The 22,467-nt window shown below is 41.0% G+C and overlaps 2 protein-coding genes across 2 annotated transcripts in view; one reads left to right on the plus strand and one right to left on the minus strand.

The window, feature by feature from the left end:
• Positions 1-1,586, minus strand: part of TBC1D2B (TBC1 domain family member 2B) — a 41,158-nt gene extending 39,572 nt beyond the window's left edge. The window contains exon 1 of the mRNA XM_067305799.1: positions 1,218-1,586. Coding sequence (XP_067161900.1) covers positions 1,218-1,586 — 369 coding nt within the window. The remainder of the gene's footprint in view (positions 1-1,217) is intronic.
• Positions 1,587-13,455: 11,869 nt separating this feature from the next.
• Positions 13,456-21,385, plus strand: SH2D7 (SH2 domain containing 7). The gene is made up of 5 exons (XM_067305800.1): positions 13,456-13,631; positions 14,226-14,315; positions 18,210-18,375; positions 19,165-19,383; positions 20,630-21,385. Exons 1-5 carry the CDS (start codon positions 13,456-13,458, stop codon positions 21,383-21,385), a joined length of 1,407 nt encoding a protein of 468 aa, XP_067161901.1.
• The last annotated feature ends 1,082 nt before the right edge of the window (positions 21,386-22,467 follow it).

Here is a 22,467-nt window from a genome sequence, read left to right on the forward strand (position 1 = left end):
AAGGATAGATGAATAGAGCTCCCATTCGCACAGGTTCTTTCCTAGAGAGTATAGGAAGAAACAAATACAAAGAGTAAAGGCAGAGCAATGAGATCACAGGCTAAAAGATACCAAGACAAACAGAAGAGAGGAAACCCCATAGGAAAGCTTGCTGCGGCTTACAGTTGTGCATCATTGCCCAGCCTGATTCATACCCACATAGCTGCTAAATACACCTGAGGATGCTGCCAGTACTAGTTCAGACTAGTACTAGTTCACAGACTGCTTATTTGTTACACAGGTGGGTAATACTACTACCCACTATAATCCAAATCACAAATCACACATTTCCCAAAGGCCTTCCTGTTCAGAAAAACCCAAGTCAACATGCTCATTATGAATTTTCCCAGAGATTTCCATACAGAATCATTAGACACTAATTTTAAAAATCAAAATCTACACCAGTTACACCAAGCCTGGAATTTTAACTTCTGTAAAAGAAGCACTCAGAATACAAAAGCTGCTACAGGGAAAGCAATGCAAACTTTTCTACCAGCTATGATAAAAAAAAATAAGTTTTTACATATGATTGCACGCACAACTAGCTACATTGCTTTTCCTTTACCAAATATAGTTAAAATGACTATCACATAAGTTTTCCAGTCAGATAACTCGTTTATTCTTTAGTAAAGTATGTTAAGGATTCCTTACTTTGGCACAACCATTTACCGCTATGAACAGAATATTAAAAACTGCATGGTCTGGTGTGCTATAATCTCAGCCTTTATCATCATTGCTCAAATCTCCACTGTTAATTAGGGATTTAAGAAAGGCCTTTTTCGATATTCAGTAGAAGTTCTACTGTGTTACTCCAAGAGCTTCACGGGTTATTCACACTCTAACGCGGAGGCTCTTGCTGAAGGAAGCGGCTCACGTGAGAAGCCCGGTCAGCGGAGAGGAAAAGTCCCGGAGGAGGCCGCCCGCCTCGGGAGCGCTGCGGCCCGGCGGCCGCGATTTCCTCTTCAGGCGGGCGCGGGCGCAGGCGGCAGCCCCGGCGCCCCGGGCCGCTAGCGGCGCGCAGCCCGCCCTCCCCCTCCCCCCCCTCCTCCTCCCCCCCCCAGGCGCCCGGACGAGGCTTTCGCCGCGCGTCCCTCTCCCACCCCCGCGCACCCGAACCCCCCAAGCCGCCAGGTTTCCTCGGGAGCTGCCTTCCCGCCGCCCCCCCGGCCCCGGCCTACCTTGAGCACGGCCACGGCGCCGCCCGGGCTGTGCACCTCGAAGGCGGCGGCCTCGTCGCCCGCGGCGGCGGCGGCGGCGTCGGGCTGGTGGTAGCTGAAGCAGGCGGCGGCGATGTCCAGGTGCCCCAGCGGCAGCGCCTCCTGCGGCCCCTTGAAGTAGTAGAGGTAGCAGCGGCGCGGGTCGAAGACGAACCAGCGGCTGCGGAAGCCGCGCAGGGGGCCCTTGCCCGACAGCTTCTGCAGGTAGCCGCACAGCTTGGGGGCGCCGCCCGCCTGCTCCCCCACCGCGCCGGGGCCAGCGCCGGCGCCGGGCCCGAGCCCCGCGCCCTCGGCGCCGCCGCCCGCCGCGCCCTCCTCCCCCTCCGGCATCGCCGCCGCAGCCGCCGCAGCCGCAGCCTCGCCAGCAGCCGAGCGGCCGCGCGCTGCCTCACGGGACTTGTAGTGTCGCCGCGCGGCCCCGCCCCCGCGCAAGCCCCGCGGCGGCCCGCCCCGCCCCCTGCCGCGCCTCGCCCCGCCCCCTGCCGCGCCTCGCCCCGCCGCCTGCCGCGCCCTGACCCCGCGCGGCGCCCTGAAGCGCGGTCAGCCCGCTGCGGGGGGCGCGGGCGGGCACCGCTCTGGTTGCGCTCCGGCTGTTACCGGGCGTGCCGGTAGCACAAGCAGCCTGAAAGAGCTGCCTCAAGGAATTTTACATGATTTCTCCTTGTTAGCGTGTGCTTATTTCCATTAAGCATCCCTAATGCTCTGGGTACAAATAGAGTCTGATGTGCCATAATCATCCAAAAATGGGAGGAAACAAATCCACGATTTATGATATTCAACTCCTCATTCTCCACATTAATGACAGCACAAAAGATTTGCTGTCAAAATAGCTGTTCCCATGTTAGCAATGGTGTCTTTACTGAAGTTACGCTATACGTGAGCTTGGCTCGTCTGACTGAATTCCCTCCTGACATGCACTTCCCTCCCTTTGGAATTTGTCGAGGTATCTGGAAACCCTAAGTTCCCCAAAGCCTCTTCCTTTCTCCTCATCTTGAAATCCCTTGATTAACTGCTCCACGAAAAGTGGCTCGTCCGCCTGACGATGCTTCTGCTCAGTGCCAAGGCTGATACCTGCGCGGTCAGCGTGCTTGGCCGCGGGCTCCAGGGCGAAGCTGACGCGAGGCATCGCAGGGCTCCTCAAGCTCCTCTCAGGGCGTCATCTGCTGATAGGAAAAGTGCCGAGTGAGAAGATAGCCAGTGTTCTGATAGCAGAGAAGCTTGAGCCATTTGTCGCAGAAACGGAGGCGTGGAAGCGTCCCCCCGTCACCTCTCAAGTGACATGAAGCACGATCCATTGCAAGATGCAATGCTGCAAACAGGCGAGGCATTTTATTCCCCGTCGTCTGCCAGAACATGAATTACAGGGGGAAAACAGTGAATCTCTTTCAAAGCTGCCCTTTGCTTATCTCCTTCATTTAGTCACACACAAATGTCCCAGCTCTTGTCCCTGCTCTGCTGCATTATCTTATCAATTTAGTTAGTGCGGCCCTGCCCCACTGCGAGCTGAGCGCCCGTGACTCCCACTGGCTATCATTAATTACATCTCACAGCAAGTCACAGAACCGATTTTTAAACCCTCAAAACTTTTGCTGTCAGTACTTCTCTTTTTTAATTCGTTGTTACAACACTCAAAGCAGGAGAACTTCAGAATCCCCTACTTTTACAGTTGATTCATGTAAATAGAAAGTTCCCCTTCTTGGGAAGATAAGTTCCTTATTTCATGTATGTCCTTTTTCACAAACATGATCCAGAAGTGGACTGATAAATGACAACAACATAGTTCTAAAAGGCTATGGGTATATAAATGAAAAGAGTGCTTTTCCCTTTACTTGCTTCTTTCCTTCATGCTTTCATGTCTAGAATGCACAGATGATATAGGTGACATTCTGCTGCTGGCCGATGTCTAGAAAATAAATATAAACAGCATCCCAAAGGATGAAATTTCCCTCCTGCACAGAGGGGAGCTTTGGGGTTGTACGTAATTCATTAGGATAGTGTACTTGTCAAGTAAATTCACTCAGAGTGTCACATGCATGATGGGATGTCACTGGTCACACTCCCAAGAGAATCATAAAGCTTGTCAGAAAAATGAAAATATTTGAAACTTCCTTTCTCTGGCATGTTTTGCTTTCCTAAAAATTAACCAATATTTTTGTAATACCATTTCTGCTTGAACAAGGCCATCTACTACACATAAAAATAAAGCTGTATTTACTCTGAAAAATTAGAGACTGTTCTAATTCATTACAATTGTAATGTTTTTTTATCTTCTTATAAGTGTTCACAGTACTTGAATAAATTCTCATTTTAGTCTAAAAAAAAGCAATAGTAAACGTGCAAGGAAAAAGAGAGACTATTGTTAAATACGGAGGCACAGAGAGCACAGTTAATGCATATCCTAGGCTCACGCTGTCATGTTTACACAAATGCAGGAAATCCCAGTAAATTACAAGCAGCACATCTGTACCTTGCTTTCGGTTAAAGTGAGATCATAGCTCCAAAATTAGAATGGTTAGAGTGTACATTGCTTCCTTTCGCAGAAAGGAAAGCAAAAATGACTTGCTCTCTTGTTTGATATCTTCTGAGATATGGAGATTCAGTTAGAGGTGAAACTCAGAATTTTTCAGAGTCTACACTAAACATCTACTCATTTTTGTTTTCCAGAAGAATGGAGCTATAGTGAACTATCCTCCCTCTCCCACCAGGGTCAGTCCAAATGTGCATGTTGAGATATGGGCTAAACTGCTCCTTCTATTCCATTTAAAAAATGTTTTGCAGGTGCTTGCAGAAGTTTGTCAGTGACTGCTGCTGCCAAGAAAAACATTTTCACTCTGCTAGTCGATAATGTTTAGTATTTGTATATAGTACTGCACTATATTATTTTGAAGAGTGAATGATTTTGGCCCACTATTATTTGAATCCTTTGGAGGTCAGGAACCATAAACTTTCCTAAAAATTTTTTTACCATGGGGGACAAACAGGTAAAAAAAAATCTCCAAATTACTGTTTCTGATGCAGTCTGACACATAAATTCTTCATCTATATCACATCTCATTCTACAATCCCCCAACTTTCAGTCACCATAATATTCCTTACAAACATCATATTATTTCATTTCCACAACAAATTCTTTCCTCATATACAAACAAGTCAGCCAAAGAATTATATCTGCTCAGCAATGATGTTTCATGTACTTTTTGTTCTTTCAATATTATTCTTTAAAGGAACAGCAGATGGTGCTCCTATCCTGTTTCACATTCTCCACTTGTCTTATGTTCTCTTTTCAAAATGGAAAAAAAGATACAAGTTTTGAATAAACAGGGAAGTTTACTTGTGATTTGTGATTCACTAGGAAAGATCTGATTTAACTTCAGTTAACTATCTCAAATAAGACTGGGTGAATATACAACAATGTTAAATACATTGCTTTTATTTTTTGTTGCACTGCATCTTATCAAGAACCCTTCACTTTGAAAAAGCAACAGTTACAGAATTCAGTGAAAGGCTGCATTGATTTCTAGTCACACATCTGTGATCTGACTTGTAAAAACATCCAGGCAAGTTGAAGCCATGTAGAGAGGACAGATTCAAATTGAAGCCCTTATGAATAGAAAAGCAGGAAAAACTCAACAGTAGCAATGAACTGGGCAATCGGTATGTATATAATAGTTGGTTTGTCACCATTCATATAGATCCAGAGTGGCTAGAGAGCTGCTGTAGAGCTTGGTGGGAATGCCAAAGAGGGTAAGCAGATGAATTTAGAGTACTGTTGTAGAGGGGAGAACATGAATGGGCCAGAAATACAAACACAGACAATGAGGCTTCATTATTTCAGCTGCTTACAGTGGAAATGATTTCCATGTGTAATTTAGCCCTGCTTCTCAGTGGAGTATCCACAGCACAGAGTGGAGATAGGTTTAACGTGTGATTTTTATTGTTACTTGTTTACTTGCTTGTGTTTAGGTCAGAGTGACAATTTTAAGGTGCAGAACTACAGTTCTACTGGGTTATATATTTGTCAGTCCATCTCACCTTGCTGGATAAGGCTCTTTTGTAAATCTAAAAATATATGGTGATATTTTCATAATAGTTCTACAGTCCATCAGTGTTTTATGATACCACATCTCATTAATGTTAGAGATTTGCATTTTTTCCTATTAGAGTTTACAAGCCCATTTTCCCAAATGCAGTGGCTGATGTGAAGATTTGCATGACCTGCCTGCACTGTCAGAGCTGACTCAGAATGTTCTTCAGCCAAATAAAGCTTTTTAACCAGAAAATCTCATCTCCAAGTCAGCCTAAGTACCATTTGAATTGACATAACAGCTTCCATGTTTTCCAGAATGCCTTACAGAGTCTTCCTGTGGGATAGTAAATACTTCCTCCATCTTACATGAGAGAGAACTGGCACATAAAGAGGTCAGAGTTTCAGTGACACGATAAAGGCCATATACCAAATCATTAGCAAAATCCAAGATATAACATCATCGTGTGTTCTCACAATTTCCAAGCTTCACATAACTAAGCTAAGAGGAAGAGACTGTGAACTTGACTTCAGCCTTGTTTTATATTCCTCCAACCTTGAGCCAGTTCAATTTATTATTTAAATTAGAGGCTACACCACAGAGTCATTTCAAGAATACCTTGGGCATAAAGAACTCCCAACAACACAAAAACCATGGCTAGCAGAAAAGTAGTGCTGAAACTGCAAATGTGCCTTTTAACAATTTGATGATGTCCTCCACTGAAGAAAAGGTAATAGGATTCCTGCTACAGCAACTCCCCATAACATTGCCAGGATCTGTGACCTCAAGACTTTTAACTCTTCTCTCATCCAAGCTGTGCCCAAATGTTGTTCTTGCAGTCTGCACAACATCAGAGGCTCAGCCAGCTTGCTTGCCAGTCAGGGAGTGGCCCCTTTCCTCAATTTCTAACTCATTTCTTAGTACACCATACTGTGACTGGCACACCATAACTTTTCACTGATCAACAGCAGCCATGAAACTGCATTTCTTCAGCATCTCCTGAACTTCCTTCATCTCATATATAGAAGGAATCTCGCTGTGAATCACTTCCCTCCCTCCATTTAAACCCTAACAGAAACCTCTCCAAAGAGAGAACAATTCATACTTGAGGCTTAATTCTGATGTGAGATAATGGCAGTCATGGGCGAACTGAGTAACCTTCAGTATCTCATTCCAGCGCACGTCCATAGGAACTGCAGCTAGTTACAAGCCCTGACAATTAAGCCCTTCATTTGTGTCTGCCTCAGGGAATGACTCAAAATTAGCATATATCTACAATTTACACTTAAGCCTTGAAGACATTCACACATGTAAACTGTGTGCATGCCAAGAATACCCACTGCTGTAATTCTCATCTAGACATGCACTTTTCTTATTTCTTACCATTTTACCTTCATTTTGAATGTCCATCTCATAGAAGGCTCAGATTCGTCTCCACAATCTTTAGAGATCTGACTGAGTCGTAAAGCTGTAGTTGTGTGCTCAGTTTAATGTACACATGGAATGCATGTTGCAAGTGAAAAGTCAGTTCACTCCAGCTTCCATCTAGCATCAATGGCAAAACAACAGGTATTGCTGGAGAGCAAATCATTTCAGTGTTTAAATTTGAGTGGGATGAATGGCCTAATGTGCTTGGGACAGGAACTTTTCTTTTGATGTGTACTGTGGAGTGCTTATCATACTTATAAGTATTACTTTAAAAGGTACTTACAACAGTCATGCTGGCTCTTTCCGAATCAGTGTTCTTCAAATCCCTTTATTTCTTAACTTTGTCACAGGCCAACTCACCCCTTTCCAAAAAAAGAAATAAAATATTCTAGTAAAGGGTAAATGCATTTGTCAAAGTGAGTGGGACTGAATGAAACTAAAGATGGTAAACTGAAAGATACTTAAATGTGTTTTAAATAAGAATCTATAATTGAACTGCTTATCTAAAAGATAGCCAAATTTAGCTGGACTATTTGGTCTAGAACCCAGGCTACATACGTCATAAGAAAATGATTTTGCAGGAAATTTATACTGCTATGTTTCCACTCAGGACAAACATTATCAGAATAGCTTTTCCTGTGGTTTTCTGTTTTGGGACTTTGGCTTTGGATAAAGATTGGAAGCACATGAAAAATCTAGGAAATACATATTCAACATTAAGTCACAACATTTAAATCTGGAGCCAGATTAACCCAAAGTCCATTCTAACTAAGGTAGATATCAAATAATAGTATTATCTAAGAAAATGTGAGGGGAGAATTATCCCATCATACCCAGGTGTCTGCTGTCCAGTACTCAGTTCTGCTAGCAATATAAGCCAAATTTGGCTTTACATTAAACCACTGGCTCTATTTGGTATACCTGTTTGTAGTAAATGTTTGTTTCAGCCCTATTACGTCAGTATCAGCAGAAACTTTGCATACGTCTAGAAAAAGAGATTTGTACTCTAGAAAAAGTTATAAAGTCCAGATCATTGAGAAGGGGAAAATGTTACTCCTTCAAGAAAGAGCTATGTTTTCATGGCACTTGTTCAGGATTGCTCCAAGAACAATTCAGTCTATCGGAGGCAAATGCCCTCCATTCTCCCCACCTCATATCCAAACTGCCTCTTGCTGTGTCACTTTTTATTAATACCAACAACAGCAGATGTTAAACAGTAACTGTTTGTGCTTCATGGAAAACACTGTAAATTGCATATGTGGATAGTTTGAGGACTGCCAGCTTACATCTAATGATCATGCACTCTTATTATGCTAACCCTTTAAGGTACTTCATCTTTTGAACGCTTCACAAAGGTTATGGAATATATACCTTACCCAGTGCAATAAATAGCTATAGCAATCATATTTTAGCTGGAATCTTCTGAAGGCTTCAGAGATCCTAAGCATTCATCAAACAGCTACCCGGTCACAATACTGCTATGCATGGCCATGATTCAGTTATTTCCTGGATGTGGGATGTACATACAGAAGCAGCTCTCCCAAGTGCTCTTTTGTGAGTTTTCACTTAGAATTAACTTCTTCTGAGAAATGAAAGAATTTGGCGAAGTATATGACATCACCACACTTATTAAATCAAAGAACTTAGTCTCTCTTTCTTGAAATTTCTGCCTTCAGAGCCTCTCACTGAAAAAGAATACCTAATGTAAAAAAGAATATTTAATGTAATGTATTCTGCAAATGTAGTAGTAGAAAGATGGGGAGGCTGATGAAAGGTGTAGATAGTACGTACAGCAATGAGCCGGCAGTCACCTTAGAGCTGTGACTTACGGAAAAATGTTAGTGCTGTTCAGCTTCAGCTCATTACCCATACTGTAGAATCCACCTTAGCAGCAATTTTTATATAAGCAAAGGAAGATAAAGCATCATTCAATCCCAGCGTGCATGCATTTCCATTACAAGAGATTTGGCAAGCCCAAGCTGATGCTTTGTCCCTATCACTTCCTGTTTTGTCCAATTTAGCAACACTTAGGGGTAAAAACAACAGACCATATCCTGTGATCTTTACTCTGTTCACACTTCTCTTACAGAAGAAGTTTTAAAGTTTAGAAATACCATAAGTGATCTGCAAAGAAAATAATTTTTTATCTCCTGTATTTCTTTATGGCAAAGGTTTAGAGTGGTTTTTGTTTGCCTGTTTACTTCTTCATTCTTCTTAGTTTGATGTTAGATAAAACACAGTTCGTGTTTTTCTACAATACTGCTAGAAAATTCCTTGAACAAAGTAATCTTAACTGAGATGGCAAGGATGTTAAATGTTTCAGAAGAAAACTCTTCTCTGACATATTTATTAGGAATCTTGAATTACAAAAAGACAATGAAGGATAAGCAGCAGCTAGATACTTTGCAGGTGTAAATCAGTGTCTCCTCAGTAAAGCTAACACACCGCATCAGACAGGGCAACGCCGTGATCCTAATGAAAATTCCTTCCCCTTGCAATCTTTCAGGTTTCTGTCTCTTGGGATGTCCCTATTCAGCTACCAGTAGTTCTCCAGGCTCACAAACAGTTTTACAGCAAAACAAAAATTCAAAGTCCCCTTCTGACATGCAAAGTAGTAAGGGAAAGGGGAAATTAACTTCTAACCCTCAAAAGCAAACTTCATTAGTGATTAAAAGTTCTGTAATTGCACTGACTTCACCCTAACGACTTCGGATAAGACTTGATTGTGTCTTAGTGTTTAGTTCTATATACATAATAATAATAATAATAATAAAAAACCACGTGGTTGGGTTTTTTTTCTGAAGGTGCTAAATTGTAGATACATGTTTATATTTGAAACCAACATGATTTAGTTCATACTGGATTTCAGCCACAGAAGAGGTAACTATAGGAACATGCATCTAATATCAGACTTTCCCCCCTATAAGCCTAGGGCTACAGAAAGGAATTTTCTTTGTTACTGATTTCAGCGATGGCAAAAAGCAAGCCATAGCTCAGCAAGTTACCATCTGAGGCTGGACTATGTCTTCTTCACGTAACTTCCAGGCATTTCCACAGGATTTTACTGGAAGGTGGAACAGAATGATCCTGTGCCAAGGAAAAATATATATTAAAATATTTCCTAAGAAACTAAACAAAAAGAATACTCATGATTCAGTTTAGACTCCTGGGTTTGTGGGTCTGGAACCTAGAACACACAAGAGAAATCCAGTTTGATTCTGACTGTCATGAAGAGTATGAAAAGTAAGACGCCACCACCTCAATGTTAGCCTCACTCTAGAGCTGATAAAGTTATTTTCCATGATCATTCCAAAGCTTGACATCTGAGAGCTAGAGGCATTACAGGGGCTTTAAATATATAGACAAGTTGCCAAGGCTGGGTCCTTCTATGAGCTAGCATACACTGCCTATCTCTAACATAAGTTGCATTGCATAACTGCCTAGGATTAGATTTCTCCTCTAGAAATCCTTTTGCAGGACATGGGCTAGAACTTAGGTTTGTAGCACATTGCAGAGGTCTAGCAGATGTTTATGCTGAACCATATGAGGGGATTAAATTAACCACCTTTCTCTCTTCTCAGATGTGAAACAGTTTCAGCCGCAGCTCAAGCAGTCTTACAGATAACTTTCTTCTAGTGATAGACAGCTTTGCTTGATTCATACCCCCCTCAGTTTCATTAGCAGGAAAATGAACTGCTTTAATCTTTTGCTAGTCACTGGCAGTTACAGTCCTGATTCATGACCGGCCGTTGCAGCACCGAAGAGCTGCACAAAATAGGCGTAAAATGCTCCCTGCTCAGAATGGTGTTTTTCACACCCGCTTTGCTGGGTTACAATGAGAAAGAGTTAACCATTACGTAAGCATTTGCACAGCGAGTTCCTCCAGGCTGGCTGGAGGACTCCTGCATCCCGGTTCGAAGAACTTGCGTCTCCAGCGGCAGCGGATGGAGCACAGGCCATAGCTGGGCCTGCTGAGCGTGCAGCGCGCAAGCCCTCGCTGCGGCTGCCCTGCTGCAGCAAGCAGCCCAGCACTCACGGGGGCGGAAGCAAACATAAACTCTGCATCACGCTGTCCCCGCTGTTCTTCAGGAAAATGTTATTTCAGCGTTGGCTGTTGACAAAACGATAGTATAAATACTGTGTGGCTTTCCAAAGGACACAGATTTCAGACTAAATTGTCAAGAGCTGCCATGGAAAGCTCTGGCCTAAGCTGCAGGTGCCAAAAATCAAGACGCTATGGGCCTTGTTTTTATGAAGCACCATAAACTTTGAATTACCAGGGTAGTTGTGTGTGCTTACCATCTTTGATTAACCCTGACCTAGAATGGGCATTAAAAACTCCAGGGTCACTTTTGAATATTTTGGGTAGGTTTTTAGTTTTCTTTTTTAAACTCCAATAAAGCATTCAGTGATAAAAGAGCTCATCAGCTCTAAAAAAGCAACCGGAATCATTTGCATTTTTGTCAAATGGATGCAACCTCAAGTTTGTCATTCCTATTTTTAAACCACTTGCAAATGAAAGAACAAAAGCATTTGTGCTCTTATGCAAAGTACAGCTGACTCTACTCGAAAAGAAATATTATTTCTATTCCTTTATAAAAAAGATTTGTTTTAAAGGTGTATACAACAAACAACCCTCCCATTATTTTCACATGAGACTCAAAGGCTGCAGGACTAGAAATTTCAGTTTTACAAGACCACAAGAACTCTGACCGCAGTAGAGAGACACACATACTTAAATCTCTTTCTCTGGCTGCTTGTGAAGAGAAATCCAGTTCAATCTAGTTTCTTGGTGAAATATGTCACTAGGCAGTTTCCTGTAATTGTGCATCATGGAGCACGTTTTACTAAACTGTGGAAGTAAACTGGAAGTTAGGCTGTGACGTAACTGTCTTGGGCTGAGTCCAAAGCCACTGACCATAGATATTAGAATTAGAGCTGAGAAACACTTTTCAACGGACACCTTTGTTATTAAAAAATATAAACCTGATTTGGTATTGCGGTGGAACCCTTCTGTAAGAAGAGACATGGTCTGCTGCAGTTGGCCCTGGTGTGGTAAGAGAGTAAACACTGCAAGCAGTCATTCCTTTTTATGCAGGTTCGGTGAGCAGATGAGTCATGAGAGTATCTGGTAGCAATTTTGATTTCTCAGTTTCTTGTAGACTACGTGTCCCTTCAGTCACACTTTTAATAGAAACACTAAAAAGTGATGTGAATTAAGTACATACAGCTTCATACAGCTCCACTGAGCAGCCAGAGAGCATTCACCAGGATCCCATAAATCACCAGTGATCTGTTATACCTTTCATGAAATGCGTGTGCATTGGCTTTCCAAAATCATGCACTTCTCTTCCTGACCATGTGTCTAGATGAGCTTTCATCCTTAAAGCTTCCCATTATGCGGCCTCCTGTTTATCTGAAATATCGCTTTTCTCCCTCTCTAGGATATGGCATCAGCAAATGTCATGCAAGAGTCTTTCATCGTCGTCTCTCTCCTAGTATAGATAAAAAGGTGGTATTCCTGTGAAGGAGTCACTGGCCCTGAAACTGTTTCATTTCTGATGTGTAAGAGCACGTAACATTAGAAATTGTACCTAGGTTGTAAGACGTATCTGGGACTGAGAATGGTTGATAGGGTAAATGACCAGGTTGAGAGAAAAGAAAAAAATATGACATGAAAAATAAAATATGATTGAAATTTGTTTTGAGAAGCCCCTCTGATCAGAATAAATACAATACATATTGTTGGTAACACATTCCTTAAAAACGTATCTTTCCCAATATTTCATTCTTAATTAGACTTGAATCCAGATAAGAGATTTCATCGTCCGAGGGAAATCAGAGCTTGCTTTATCCCGCATAACTGTCCAGTGAGACCCTTTCAGCAGCCCTGAAGGCACCGTCCCAAAGCACAGATTACCCAGACTTTCTTTCATATTTCTCAGCTTCCACTGGGGATGCCGAGCTCTGGCTTGCTCACATCTGTATTGCAGTACACCTTTATAAAATAACAGGAGAGTAAATCTGCTGTGACCCAGTACAGGTAACTGCACACAAAACAGTCACTCCCACACTATGTACTCTACACTGCAGAGTGAATATTATACATAAATGTTAGAACAAAATTCTGACTACCATTTTTCCAGAATTTAATCAGAGTGGACTAGTCTCCTGTCCATTTTTTGCTAAATGTTGCCTTTAAAAACAAGTCTCATGTATTACATTGTTTTTTCTCCAGAAGAAAGATATGCACTCGATCTTTTTTACAAAATATATTAGATAGTCAAATTGTATAAAAAACCCTTTGGAGTTTGGTAGATTTTTGCTTCCCTTTTCAGAATAACCATCAGTAATATTGCAGATCAATTACTATAAGCTGAGAAACAGTTAGTTACTTAATTTACTCAGGAGACCAGGCCTTTTTTGGAGAAGTGCAAGGATAAAAGAAATCTCTTCTGAGATTTTCATGGAAGATTTAACAGATGCTCTATAACAGGCATGTTCTATTGTGAGGAGCAAGGGAGAAGATTTTGTCCTGTCCTTTTACAAGAAAAGCAGCAAATATTTTTTGCTTGAAAAGCGATGATATTGAGTCTATTTCATTATCTTGCTAAAGAACAACAGGGCAGTGAGTACAGTAAGCAAATGAGATCACATGGCCAAGAATACAGATGGCAGGATAGTTTGTACAGCAGGACTGTTCTCACTTTTCCCTTCAACAGCTCCAGGTTCAACTTCACACCAGGATGGAGAGGAAAAAGCAGCAGTTACTTTTAGGAAAGGAAACAAGCTCAGAAATTGCAAACCAGTCCTCTGAGACGCTAAAAGAAATAGTACTGAAGTGGTTTCTGGAGACACAGGCTGCAATAATACTAGAGAACGGTACTTTTCCTGAATGGTTCCATGGATTCATTACAAGAAAGTAAGGCTATGTATAAATATACTATGGCATAAAGTAGATTATATTAAAAATGTAGTTAAATTTCTCTGTCTTCTGTAAGTATGAGAGATTTTAGGATTGAATTTAGGCTTTCCTTGAAAAAAAGAAATCTGCCCTTAAAGTCTGTGTTTTTTAGTACCTAGCAGGTGACATTCATATACAGACAAAGAAAGCATTAAACAATGTTACTGTGTTTCATTGCTTAAATGCCAGGACTTGATGTGTGCTCTAGAAAGGTGAGGGAACATGATTATGCAGCTTTTAGAAGCTTTTGTTGTATTATTCATTTTTTAGTTAAGCAAGCTTACGTTTTGGGCTATAATAATCAAAAAGTCAAATAATTTTAACCCAACTCAAAATGTAACAATCAGAAGCTTAAAAAATGAAAATTCTTTTTTGTTGGTAGCAGGAAACAAAAAAAGAAGAGCATCTTGCAGACAAAAAATGAATGGGAGGTCCACTGCTTTGTTCAGCTGTGTCTACTGAAGTGATACAGCACAGTGGTGTTTCTAGGAATTTTGTTTTAGTGCATCAGTAGAACTAGTTATATTTAAGTGTAAATCATTCTTTTTATAGGCAGACTGAAGACATGCTGAGAGACAGAGATGTTGGCTGTTTTTTGATCAGACTAAGTGACAGAGCAATTGGTTATATTCTCTCATACAGGTAAGGCTGCAGTGTACGGGAAACAAAAACTTGCTGCTTCTTGGTTGGGAACAGTCACCATTTGTTGTCTGTACTTTGCTCTGACTTTAAAATATTTTGGTTCATGTGACATTTATTCCTTTAAGCTTGCTTCCTGTCACCGCTTACAGTTATTCCTGTAACTTAAATAGTATTGCAAAAAAGTATTTTAAAACATGTAAATGATCTATACAATACAATGAGATACCAAAGGTGCAGCTTCTGGGAAAGCAAAAACAAACTATCCAAACCTGGAGTGATTCTTCTACTTTTTGTCATGTTTTATTCATTAAGAGGATGCTCTATGAACAGGGACTGAAAGAATGCAGAGTTAGAAGAAAGTTTATTTTAACTGCTCAAACTAATGATAATGGGACTGTGAAACCTGATGATCAGGGAAAGGCTGTCAAGCTGATTAGTGCAGCAGATACTGGAAGTACATGCAAAACACTTCTGCTGACCTTTTGACAGTGTTCGATATTTTATGAGGAACAGGATCAAAATGACCCTAAGTGGTTAAGCACAAAAGATGCCTTATGTTTGCTCCAGTTTACGGGGGAGAATTTCCACTCCTTTTCTCCTGCTCCAGTGTCATACCTGCGAATGCCTTCTCCTTCTTAGGCTCACCATGAATTCACACTGCTTTTCATCTTATAGGTCAGCGTTAAACCTTACACTGTTGCCTACCAGAATATGTTGATAACTCAGCAGCAGGTTCTTGAGGGGTGGTTTTCTGGCACACACAGTACATTTTCACTCAGGCTCATGGGTCAAATTCAGAGGAAATATGCAAAGTGGTGGTAGTGCAGTGGAACTGAATCTACAGTATAGGCTGACAAACACATTAAGGTGTACAGAACTAACAAATGTGTTTCATTTCAGGGTCTTTTTTTATAAGAATATTTAAGAGGCAATGGTGTTTTTAAATGCAAATACGGAAGGGTAAAGGAGTCCACACAGACAAGATTTTCTTTATGCCTCTCAATGTACCGAGTCTCTAAGACCATATCCTTGGGACCTCGTCTAACTTCCACAGTGGCTGAAACACAGATAGATTGCAGGCCTATAAAATAATACTGATGTGCAACTTCCATATAAAGAGAATGAAAAAGTACTGTAGGATGAATAAGACAGAAAGAAGCTGTGGTCTCTTTACATAAAAGTGGTATAGAAAAAAAGTTGCAGTTTGTAACCCGAGCATAGAGAAGAAGATGCAAACTTTTGGTTTTCATGTCTGGCAATATGCAGAAGTGGTAGACAGTGGTTCAGAGACTACAGAACACAAAATAGTGGTCAGTGGCCTACAATGAAAAGTTAGAAAAGGCAGAAGAATGGGCATAACAGCATCTCTTATTAGCAGGTGCTATCTCAGTTAAATTCTGTCTGGTTAGATTGTTTGAAGAACCACACTGAAATTAACTTGGAGTTTTGTCCAAAGAAGATTTGCTGAATTTGTTCCTCTTTCTTAAATATTACCTACAATTAATTTTACATGTTCTGAAATATATAAGAAACGTGCCTTAGGATTTCAGACTTCACAGAACCACAGAATGGTTGAGGTTGGAAGGGACCTCTGCAGATCATCTAGTCCAACCTCCCTGCTCACGCAGGGTCACCTAGAGCACATTGCCCAGGATCGTGTCCTGACGGCTTTTGAACATCTCCAACAATGGAGACCTCACAACCTCTCTGGGCAACCTGTGCCAGTGCTCTGTCACCCTCACAGCAAAAAGTTCTTCGTTAAGTTCAGATGAAACTTCCTGTTTCAGTTTGTGCCCACTGCCTCTCATCCTATCACTGGGCACCACTGAAAAGAGTCTGGTCCCATCCTCTCGGCACCCTCCCTTCAGACACTTATACACACCAATAAGATCCCACCCCCCTCAGTCTTCTCTTCTCCAGGCTGAACAGGCCCAGCTCTCTCAGCCTTTTCTCATGAGAGAGATGCTCCAGTCCCCTAATCATCTTTGTAGCCCTTCGCTGGACTCGCTCCAGTAGTGCCACATCCCTCTTGTACTGGGGAGCCCAGAACTGGACGCAGTACTCCAGGGCTGAGTAGAGGGGGAGGATCACCTCCCTCCACCTGCTGGCAACACTCTTCCTGATGCACCTCAGGATACCACTGGCCTTCTTGGCCACAAGGGCACATTGCTGCCTCATGCTTAATTTGGTGTCCACCAGCACTCCCAGGTCCTTCTCCGCAGAGCTGCTTTCCAGCAGGTCAACCCCCAACCTGTACTGGTACGTGGGGTTATTCCTCCCCAGGTGCAGGACCCTGCACTTGCCTTTGTTGAACTTCATGAGGTTCCTCTCCGCCCACCTCTCCAGCCTGTCCAGGTCTCTTTGAATGGCAACACAGCCCTCTGGCGTATCGGCCACTCCTCCCAGTTTTGTATCGTCAGCAAACTTGCTGAGGGTGCACTCTGTGCCTTCATCCAGGTCATTGATGAAGAAGTTGAACAAGACTGGACCCAGGACTGACCCCTGGGGGACACCGCTAGCTACAGGCCTCCAGCCAGGCTTTGCGCCACTGATCACAACCCTCTGAGCTCTGCCATTCAGCCAGTTCTCAATCCACCTCACTGTCCACTCATCCAGCCTACACTTCCTGAGCTTGCCTATGAGGATGTTATGGGAGACAGTGTCAAAGCCTTACTTGAAGTGAAGGAAGACAGCATCCACTGCTTTCCCCTCATCTATTCAGCTAGTCGTCCCATCATAGAAGGCTATCAGATTGGTTAAGCATGATTTCCCCTTTGTGAATCCATGCTGACTACTTCTGATCACCTTCTAAACCTTAGATTCTTAAGACTAAAAAGAATAAAAAAGACCCCTCCCACAGAAACCACAGCTGAAGCTGTTAAGTGCCAATTTTGTGACTTAGTTAAAATGCTATGACACTTCCAACTATGAAACTGCTTCTAGATTATTAGTTTAGTGAAAATGTAATCATTGCCATTGATGTTTTCTGTGTCATGTTCACTTCAAGATGGGATTTTTTTTGTTTTTGTTTTAATGTGTGTATGTATGTGTGTAAATGTGTGTATGCAAAACATTTGGGAAAGGTATAAGGGCAAAAGTGTTGTTTGCTCATATTAAAAGATCTTAAAATCATTATTTTGTAAAATTACAACACTGTCACGCTTTTGAGCAAACAGCTGACACAAGCAAGGCAGGTACTGTTATGTCAAGTATTTGTCTCATGTGGGCCTCTGAACCTGAAAAGAAGCTGGATTTGGAAGGCCAATAGGAACAGGAGAGGAGAGGAGCCAGGATGGGAAATGTATAGAAGAAAAAAATATGAAAATGCATATAAGTCTATAACCATGACATCCTAAAATTGAACTAATTTCTGATTTTCTATGTATTTCCAGTTGGGGAAAAATGCTAATAAAAAAAAATATATATATATATATATATATCATCCTTCTCCTGTAACCATTCCACAATGAGGGTAACAGGTTACTCTTGCTATTTAATTGTTTTTTTCAAATAGTAGAAATCCACACTGTGAGATGTAAAAGTTCAAATCCTGCTAATGACCAAAGCTGAAGGTCAGTATGGTTTCACATGATGACAATTCTATCTTTAAAGATTTTCTAAGCTATAAAAGTAGACTAGAATGAAAACTCAACCACCACATGAAGAAAACATTAGGTTTGTGAGCCTACCTTTCAAGAGTTAGGAGGTTTCATATTTGACTGTACAGACACCAGGTAAAACCCTTTTGTCCAAAAGCTTTTCTGCTTTGATTGTTCAGATAAATGCAGTTTGAATCTAATTTACACTAAGTTCTGAGTTGCCAAACTTGAAATGAGGATGCCAAACGAAGCCAGGGTATTCCTAATCCAAGCTAAACCATGACTTTTATTACAGAGGCAAAGATCGATGTCGGCATTTTGTCATCAACCACTTGAGTAATGGCCACTATGTTGTGTCTGGGGATACCTGCACTCATGAAAGTCTTGCAGAATTGATAAGCTATTACCAAACTTCTGTAATTGAGCCGTTTGGAGAAAGTCTTACAATTGCCTATGCTAAGGTGGGTTAAGGACTTCAGAATTCAATTAGTTGATGATGAAATGGGACTGAATATACTAAAATATTTGTTCTGTTGCTTCGGCCTAGGCTAAAAAATATTATGCTGAAAAATGCTTCATCAGCATGTTTGCGATTAATCATGGGAAGCAAAAGTACTTATAGCTCAGCATTGGATCCTGTTGCCATGTCAGGCGAATAAAGTATAATTTTGAAATAAAACACAGTAAAGAATATTGTAAATACGATAAAGAATATTGCAGACTAAGGCAAAACAAACTTGCTGAGTTGAAAATATGTATGTAAGTTGCATGAGAAATCGATGGTCACTTCAACAATGGATCTCATTTACTGCTTGTGAAGACTGCTGCTCATCTAGTCCCTAATTAATACTTATAAGTTATGTAGGCTAGGCATGCTTTAGTTCAAACTATACTCTCATTCCATTCAAACACCAGCATCTCCAGTGCCTTCAACGGAGTTGCTACAGAATGGCACAGATATGCCAGAAAGCAGAATTCAGCCCCTTCCTGGAACTGTATTTTGATCAGTTGCACCTCTTATTTTTACAGCACAAATTAAGAACACATGTATATCTCTGTGCAACAGGATCCTGAAATATGCATCCCTGAAAAGACATGACACCATGAACCTAAACTTAAACAGTAATTTTTATATCCCTTCTGAAGTATTACACCCCCCTACATTACTTCCAAAGTATTATACCGAAATGCTGTATGAAAGCGACAGCTTTCACAGACTTAACACAGATTTCTAATTTTTTTCTCCATAGACAGCTGACAAAAGTATATATGATGATATCGCTTGGGATCAGAAAAATAAACCAAACAATAAGGCAATAGCTTCCTTATTAGTAAAGAAAATGTCTGGTAGCTCAACAGCCACAGTACCGGTGGGTGACACCTACAGCAATTCAGATCACAGTGAGAAACTCCTAGATTTCTCTTCAAGATCAAAGAGAACATTTCAAGATCATTCACAGAAAGCTGAGGTAGGACTTATGTAAAATGGAAATTTAATAAATAGCTATTGAGATCTATCTGAAAAAGAGGCAGAAAGTACTGTGCAGTTAATTGGTGTCAGTAGCAGGATGGTGTTTTAGTACCACCACATACCCTGTAACAATTCAGGGACATTATAGAGATATGTGTTTCTGATTGTACAGCATCATCCTTGAAATTATTCTCTGCCAGAGGTAATTTTAACAGTTTCAACAAAGAAAATTTTTGTTTGCAATGTGTTACAGTTACAATCCACCTATGCTGCATTCCAGGCGCAAGACCGTATGATATCAGCACTGGGTTAGAAATAAGCCATCAGTTTCCACATTAGCTTAGGCGAATGACTGAACTCATTGTCTCAGTCCCCTCCATCTGTAAAGTGGGAGTATCAACACTCTTAGACGCCTAAATCCCAGGGCTCTTGTGAGGACTTGCTAATGTCTGTGAAGCGCCCTGTAAACTCAGCTTGCTGTCAGCTGCAGAGATATGAAGAGGTGCACAGGCCTTATTCTAATACTCTGCTGAGGAAGAATTAAAACTTTTGGATGTATATCCTGTCTTTCACGGAGGTTAATGGAAATCAGTGACTCTGAAAGACCTAATAATGACTGTGAACACAATATCAATTAGTTTGCAATGTGATTTGTCACGGAAAAATTGCCCCATGAAATCTTGTGCTGCTTAAATTTAGGCCTCAGCATTAGAAGCGGTAACAGTCTTTCACTGGGTTTGGTGATTCCTAATGCAGGCTAGAATATTTGTTTCTATAGCTCTACATTATGTTTGTTTTTATATCCAAAATCCACTGCAGAACTGCTGATACCGCTCAGCACAAACCTAACAAAGAGCTACAAAGCAATTTTCCATTTCAGAGGTGGAAAACGGACTCCAAGCCATCAGCACAAGTCTTTTTACTGGAGATTTTAAAAACAGATCAGACAACTTCCCCACACATATTCTCTTATATGAATGAACTACATATTCTGAATTCTTTTGATAATCTCAGATGCCACCTTTATCAATCAAACCATGACCCCCAGAGACTTAGTGTGCATTTGAACTGAATAAGGATGTAGTAAGGGCTGCAAGATTTATAAAGTACTTAACATTTCCTTTTCATTGCCTAGAAGTAACTAAGATCAAACCTATTTCAAAGACTTTGTTAATACATTGCTTTTTACATATATAACATTGATAAAAATTAGTTCCTTTCTTCCTTCCTTCCCATTTCTTCAGGATTCTGACATAGCTCCACCACTGCCAGAGAGGAGCAGCTTGCTCACATTGGAGACATTCAGGCATGATACAGACAGACAAGACAACATTGTGTATGCAGAGCTGAACAAACGCTTTCTAACTGACACAGCCATTGCTCTGAAGATGCACACTGCCACAGAGAAACTCCTTGAAAATTCAGCCTGCTTATCAACCGATACTCAGTGGAAACATGGCACAAAGATAAGCACAGTTTATGCCATGACCAAGCAAACTGAACATACACATAGCAAAAATACTGATCTTCTAAAGCCATCTCCTCCAGAAATTGTGTATGCTGAACTTCAGCTGCAGCAATGCAAAAATCACTCATTTCTTCATAGTCAGACTCTCCATTCCCTAACTCTTCCTCTATCAAGTGCTCCAGAAACAAAGCTGTCATTAAATTCTCCTGCTTCCTTGCACTCTGCGTTCACTCCAAAGTTACCCAACAAAGCAAGATTCACCACAGAGTCCCAAAGCTCAGAAGAGCAACTTACAGCCTATGAAACCTCTTTCCACTGTAGTGAAGGCCTCAGAAAATCTGATGAGAAAGTCTCTTATGAGTCACTGACACACAGAATGTATGGGCAGATTGAGAAGATGAAATCTGGCTTTGATAACGTGAGCACTGTTTATGAGCGGATTCCTACTGGATGGTTGAAGTCTTTCAGCTCAGACCAGGCTTCAGAGAGAATTTGTAGTTCCTTCTTTCATGCAACCCATTGTTACTTATAATCAACTAAGAATAAAAAACTTCCATAGCAGAGATCTATGCTGAAAATACATTTGAAAAGATCCCTAAGATTTTCCTCAAAGGCTCACCTTCAAGGCCAGTTCCTGCAACAGATAACACACATGAACCAATTTCCTTGGATCTTGTAAAAGGAGTAGAGTCAAAAACAAATAATAAAGTAGAGAAGAGTTAGGGTTTGCTTTACAAAAATGCAGTTGTCTGTTATTTGGAATCATCTGAATGAATACAAACCTGAGGTTATTAATACAACAAATACCTGCTGCAAGCCAAAAAGCACTAGGTTTTTATAAGGAATTGGATTGTTTAAAAGTAAAAATTCATGACACAAGATCACAAAAAGTATCCTTGATGCCTACAGCAAAAGGCAGTGTCTTGATGAACAGAATATTTCTTGAAATTTAGCATATATGTAAACCTATTTTCTATAATAAAAGGTATATTTATATTAAAAAAAATTAAAGAAAGTGATATTCTTACAAACTAAAGACAGTATGAATTTTGGGAGGCTATCTTTTAGGCTGCTAAGTGTTTTCCCAAAGAAGAGTAGGTGTCAGAAAGGCATTTAAGACTACAGTAGACAATGTGCTAGTAACTGTACAACATGAGCAGTGCTGGAAAGATGTGGGGTGTTTGGGGGATAAATATAGGAAATGCATATTATACATTTTCCATCTCTAACATTATGAGTACATTAAAGAACACTTAAAAATCAACACCTGATAGAGATATATCCAGATCACTGACTCTATGTTTGCTAGCTGTCACATATTAATACTATACATACGCAGGTGATCCAAAGTTCAGAGGATTTTATTCAGTTGCCTAAACTCAGGCATTAGTGCTGTCTGAGATGCCATAGGGTATCCTCTGTAGCTTCCAGCTGCTGCTCTGAACGAGTGTGGGTCTCACCACCTCTACTGTATCTGCCAGCCCCTCTCAAATGTCTCAGATATCCTATAGCCTCTCAAATGGCAATACAAAAGGATGTATATTTAGGCAACTGGATCAAGCCTATAATTTCAGTGGCTTGGGAAATGTTTCTTTTTGCCTCCCTAATTACACT

Source organism: Apteryx mantelli, chromosome 15 (assembly GCF_036417845.1).
Source record: "Apteryx mantelli isolate bAptMan1 chromosome 15, bAptMan1.hap1, whole genome shotgun sequence".
Lineage (NCBI taxonomy): Eukaryota > Metazoa > Chordata > Aves > Apterygiformes > Apterygidae > Apteryx > Apteryx mantelli.